The sequence below is a fragment of the Ahaetulla prasina genome, chromosome 1 (assembly GCF_028640845.1).
Source record: "Ahaetulla prasina isolate Xishuangbanna chromosome 1, ASM2864084v1, whole genome shotgun sequence".
In the NCBI taxonomy this organism is placed as follows: domain Eukaryota; kingdom Metazoa; phylum Chordata; class Lepidosauria; order Squamata; family Colubridae; genus Ahaetulla; species Ahaetulla prasina.
In genome coordinates, this window is record NC_080539.1 from 153,111,074 (window position 1) to 153,117,073 (window position 6,000).

Consider the following 6,000-nt stretch of genomic DNA (forward strand, 5'->3'; position numbering starts at 1 on the left):
AGAAATTTACAGGGTTGCCTGGTTAGAACAAAATGCCATTCCTGTTTGTGTTACTTCTACATGAATATAGTATGATGGCTGTTGAAAATCAATCAGACTAAGACAGCTCCATCAACCCAATTAGTCATTAAACTCAGTTTTTAAGGAGAATTGTGTAGTTTCATTTCCTTTAATTTTGCCATTAGAGCTTATACTTTCCAGTACCCGAATGAGAATGAAAACTTCTACACAAAAGCAGTTGAATATTACTAATTATATGTAGTATATACTTGTGGTTTGCATTTCAAAAAACTCCTAATCCACTCCATCTTTTACCCAGTTTATATGACTATGACTAGTTGAAGTTATAGTCTTCAACATTTATGTTTCTGGATCCTTATCTAAGTTTCTGCCTCAGTGTGTCAGCAATCTATGTGTAGATGGGGACTGTCTGACTTGACAGATTTATTTTGAAGGCAAACAATGCAAAAGATTATAGACTACATCCATTATTATAGATTACTCACTTTACTTTCACTTTTCTCACTCATTTCCTAAATGTATCCCAGTTCTGCTTTGGAAAATATATTTTTAGAGAAAGGAACATGAATCTGAAATTATGATTTGTTTTACTGGTGGAATGACCTCTATCCGACACCACTACTTTGTGGTAGTATCTAAGTGCTTTGCAGTAAAGAACATTAGATGATCTGTGATGGTTTCATTGAGGGGCATCTGGCCTAGCATTATGACTAACCAGATGCATTCAGGAAGCTAATAACATGGACGGGAAAACAGTAGCCCTCTTCCCTATTGTCTTTTATCTGCAGGTATTTTGGACATAATTCCTGTGATTCCAGAAGTAGTACATTAAGACAAACCAGTCTTAATTAATTTATCTTGTATGTTATTTATTTTTATTTATTTGTATTTATATCTTGCTTTTCCTCCAAGGAAATTGACTTGAGATCTTTATTTTAAGCCCACAAGATGATTAGTATTTGTGATTTGGTTTCTTTTTTCCCTGAACATTTTAATTTTAGAATACATTTGTGCTACTTTTCTTACAACATTATTTCTTTCTTTGTTAGGACGCGCAGTCCTCATGGACGGTACAGTGAATCAGATTTCCCCCATACCTATCGGTTTGTGCTAGATCTGTTTTCCTTCCTCCTGAGAGTTCAGCCCTACCTCATCCATGAAGAAGTATCTACAATAGAACATAAACTGTTTCATTCCAAATTGCATATGAAGTCCAGAATATTCAAAGTTCAAAAAAAGTGAAAAGTCGTAAGACCAATGACTATTGTAATGAAGACCTATAGTAACCAAAAATAATCCATGTAAGTTTCATGCTCCATCTCATTAATTCCATGGAAACCATCAGGTTAAGAAAGATGCATCCTGTCTGAAATTAGTTTATATTTAGGAAGACAGAAAACAAATGCCCAATCTAACAACCAAGCTTTGTGAAGGGAAAAAAAATCAGTGATGACTTCGAACACTACCTCTGTTTTCTCAGGTCTCGCTTGCTTAGCAGTCTTTGTTTTGTAAAAGATAAACCAGTTTGTTAAACAACAGCTTTCTGCAAAATACCTATAATACTGGGAAGACCCCATTTCCTAAACATCCAGTTTGGGAAACTTTTGAGTTTGTAATTCATACAAACTGAGTTTATAACCTGAATTTGTTGGATGAGTAATATGTTTGAACTGAATTTTGCACATCCATTCATCAAGTAAATTGTAGAAAATATGACATCTGACTACCAAAGTTTTTTTTTCTGTGCAATACCAAGGATGTTGTAAAATGTTCATACATTTATTTATATTGCATAATATAAACAATATAGATAATATTTTCTTTATATACTTCTATAATATTTTTTTCATTGAAGTGTATTTATTACTGCAAACAATAAAACTTGATATATTAAAATGCTACCTTTTTGGAAATTAAAAATAAATCTGAATCTAATGAAACAGAAGGCTATTTATTAGAATGCCTTGTCTCAAAGTCCAGAGGCAGCTTCCAACTTTTCAGTCTGATTCTCCGAACAATTTCAGTTTCATTCCCTTCCTAATTCTCTCTTTGATTCTTTTATATTTTAGAAAGTAGGTTACTCATAAGAGTAGCTAAACATGACTATAACATTGAAAGGTAAAGGATTTTTTTTTGTTTTATTTGTCTTGGAGAGGAGAATCAAATCAAATCTACTTGAGAGAGGATCAGGGATATCTCACTTCCTAATGATACTTTTGAACAACTTGGAATACTAGTTGATTACAAACTGAATGTGAGTGAACAGAGGTTGCCAAAGCAGCAAATGTAATTTTAGGCTGCATAAACAGAAGAGCTGTTTCTTAGTCATAAGAAGTAATCCACTTATTCTGTATTTGGTCAGATCCCCAGCCCTACCCTCTCTGTCCTGGATGCCTTGTTTCGAAGAAGGTTTTAGATCAGGGGTCAGCGGCTCTGGAGCCACATGTGGCTCTTTCATCCCTCTGCTGCAGCTCCCTGTTGCTGGTTGGCTCCATAATTGATAGGGCTTTTGGTTAGGACAGGTAGAGGAAAAAGGATGCTGCACTAGGAGGACACTCTATGGTGGGGAAACCAGACTTCCGGTCAGCAGAATAAAAAGGACGCTGCACTAGGAGAAAACTATGATGGAGGAATCGAACTTCCGGTCAGCTCCAGAATTGAATGGGGGCTTCCAGTTAGGACCTTTGTGGCTCTTTGAGTTTTTAAGGTTGCCAACCTCTGTTTTAGATGACTTAGATCAGTGGAGAGATGGGCAGTGAGGATTATCAGAGGACTAAGAACAGAATCCTGTCAAAAGATAAAATAAACTTAGGGCCATAGGGTTAAAGAAAGACTATGGGGATTCTTCAAACACTAAAAGAATGCTGCACATAAGAAAATAAAAGACCAGTTCTCTCTTATTCCATCATATAAAACCTGGAATAACGATTTAAGCGATAGAAAGGCAGATAACCTTGAATTCTAGAAGAAGTATCCTAATAAATCAGTGACAGTAGAATTAAATATACTGTACAAAGAACTAGTAGAGAGAAGAATAGGAAGGGACATTTTATTATGTAAAAAAGCTAAAATAAATGGATACAAAATTCATACAGTACATTAATTAAGAACGTTTTAAAGATTAAAGTACAATTGAAACCAGAGGCTTTCTTTCAGAACTAGTAGGCAACTAGAAAAAAGTCATGAATCTTTGTTCTTATATATGACACTTGCCGCAAGATTATCATATGCTCCAAAGTGGAATGATTCAACACTACCCACAATGATCGGTGAAGCTGGTGGAATTTGCAGAGACAGCTAAATTACCTTTTTTTTTTATTAGAGAAAATACATTTATATACGTTTATGGCTAACTGAAAATGTCTTATAATTTTTTTGCATAAAACAATGCACTTGATTTGCGGTTTTGATGATTAGAAAATAAAGTGGATAATAGAAAAGGGTAGGGGTTTTTGAAATCATCAGGTAAGAGATAGCTTTGTACTCATTTGCTAAAAAGGAAATTGGAAGCTTCTTTCTGTTTTTATATTGGGGTTTTTTTCCCCTTTCCCCCCTTCTTTGTTCCCTTTTATTCTGTATTAGTTTCTGTTAGAATTTTGTTCTCTTGAACAAATTCTAAATTGTTCAATTCTAAATTGAAGTAGTGTAGTATTTTAAGGTTCTAAAATAAGTGTGGAACAGCGGTCATGCCTATTTTTATTTTACTACACTATTCAAGTTAAACTTGTAATACTGGACTACTACAGGTTCACATTTGGTTTTCCTGGACCTAACCATTTCAACTTAAACTCCACCCTGCTTCTGAGATACAATATTAACTTTTAGCTAATTGTATAGACGTGTTTAATTGCTTACCTCCTTTTGAAAAATGGGGTATATTTAATGAAAGATACAACTTTATTTTGGAACTATAGGGAGTCAATTCTGTTTGTCCTAATGCTTATCTAGAACCAATCCTGACCCAAGAAATTTGTTGTATTCGTTTTGGGATGCTGGAGCAGTTTAATATCCAGTATACAAAACTAAAACTTTTTTTTTAGTCCTTGTATTTTGGTGTAAACAATCCAGGATTTACAAATAAAAGGTGCCACACTTCTTAAGCAATTGATCTCAGTTTGAGCATTCAGCATTTTATTAATTAAATCACAAATAAAAGGCAGAGTCATAGTGCATAGTAACACCTAACCTTTCTGGGGATCAGGTTTTAAGGGAAAATAGAAAGTGGAAAAAATATCCAAAAGAAGGTCAGTAGCAAACCACTTCAAAAAACTTCACACACCCATGAAAGGCCCAAAAGTTAAGGACACTGATTTTATTTGTATGAGCCTAGAATACCAAATGCTTTAAGTCCACTTCACATTATGCTGAGGTAGAGCCGTATTTCTCAAGCAGCTAAAAGTGGAATCACCTGGGGGTAAGGTATGAGGCTCTAAAAAATAACTCTAAAAAAGACTAACTACTTTTCTGTTTGTATTCAGATTAGCATTCTTTGTTCTCTTCCCAAATGCAGAATCAGCAGTTTGGACATGTCCAAAGCTTGGACATCTCACAGACGGGAACAAATATTCTATTAACTCCTCACTATAGTGGCTCCAGAAAATTCAAAGATGTAAAAATAGAAAATGAAAGTATGATTTCATTTGATGTCACAGCATTCATTACACCCATAGATCTAGATTCTAGAAGGAGTGAAAGGTCTACAGCAGCACAACTATACAACACCAACCTAGCCCAATACACTAAGATTGAAATAACCAGAATCCTAAGCCTCATTGATCTCTGACTCACTACCAACTTTCAGTTTGATAGACAAATAGACCAACAAATCAGAGCAATGCCCATAGGATCACCACACTTAGGGCTCAGCAGAGGCCATAATCCAACATCTAGAAACTATAGCACTCCAACATGTGCAACTAAAAGTGGATCCAGTATGTAGACGACATCTCCATCATAATAAAAAAAGGAACAGGTGGAAAAGATACATGAAACAATCAACAGCATTTTGAAATGAATAAAAGCAGCAATTCACTACCCTCCCTACATATCCTCACCAGCAGAAGAAATGACAGCAAATTAGAAAAACAACCCAATTGAAAAACAACCCATACTAACCAAATACTCTATTGGCAAGGTAACAACCCAACCTCCCACAAGAGAAGCTGTATAAGAACATTATTCAGATGAGTACAAATCCATTGCATTCATCCAGAACACCAGAAAAAGGAAACAGACAGCCTATATATCTTCCAACAGAATGGATCGCCATGCAACATTATCAAAGTGTGCCTGACTAGGTATTTAACTCACTATGGCACAATTAATACAAGTCTTGAAAAGGATAACACTGCCCTGCAACAAAGACATCTTAAAAACAACCACATGAATCTTCAAAACATATCCAGTAAACCACAGTGTAGACCCAGTTGTTCAAGAACAACACTGCCCAGAGTCACTTTCATGTGAGGCAGGCAACTATACAAATATGATAAACAAAAACACCCCCAGAAGTTATCTGCAACATACAGTGTAAGGACTAATATCCACTATGTGTGATAGAAGGCAGAAGATAGCACAGCACAACAATGAATACCAACTAACAGTCACAAGACACAATGAAGTTACAACACATTGACAAACTCAACTATAATTTCATCCGGGAAACTGTGAGCATCCTAGAGCAAGCTAAATTCAAAACCACTAGGGAATTCTTGGGAATGCAGTATTCTGACAAATCAGCCATTAATAGACACACAGAGATAAATTACATTTACATACTATTTAAAAGAAACAATAAAAAAGCTAAAAGGAAACAGACCAAAATACATCTGCTTCAGCAGCCTATAGCCAAATAAACTGGGATTAACATCAGATAAACAAGCAGAAAACAATACTCTAATTAAAGAACTACTAAGTAGAAAACTAATCCCTCACCAACACCGGCAGCACAAGCTGTTGTATATAAATGAGCAACCCCAC

At 35.2% G+C, this 6,000-nt stretch overlaps 1 protein-coding gene across 1 annotated transcript in view; it reads left to right on the plus strand.

The window, feature by feature from the left end:
• The window catches only part of TAF1B (TATA-box binding protein associated factor, RNA polymerase I subunit B), a 43,393-nt gene extending 41,449 nt beyond the window's left edge, over positions 1-1,944 (plus strand). The window contains exon 15 of the mRNA XM_058178281.1: positions 1,071-1,944. Within this exon, the coding sequence (XP_058034264.1) occupies positions 1,071-1,263 (193 nt within the window). The 3' untranslated portion in view covers positions 1,264-1,944. The remainder of the gene's footprint in view (positions 1-1,070) is intronic.
• Positions 1,945-6,000: the final 4,056 nt, after the last annotated feature.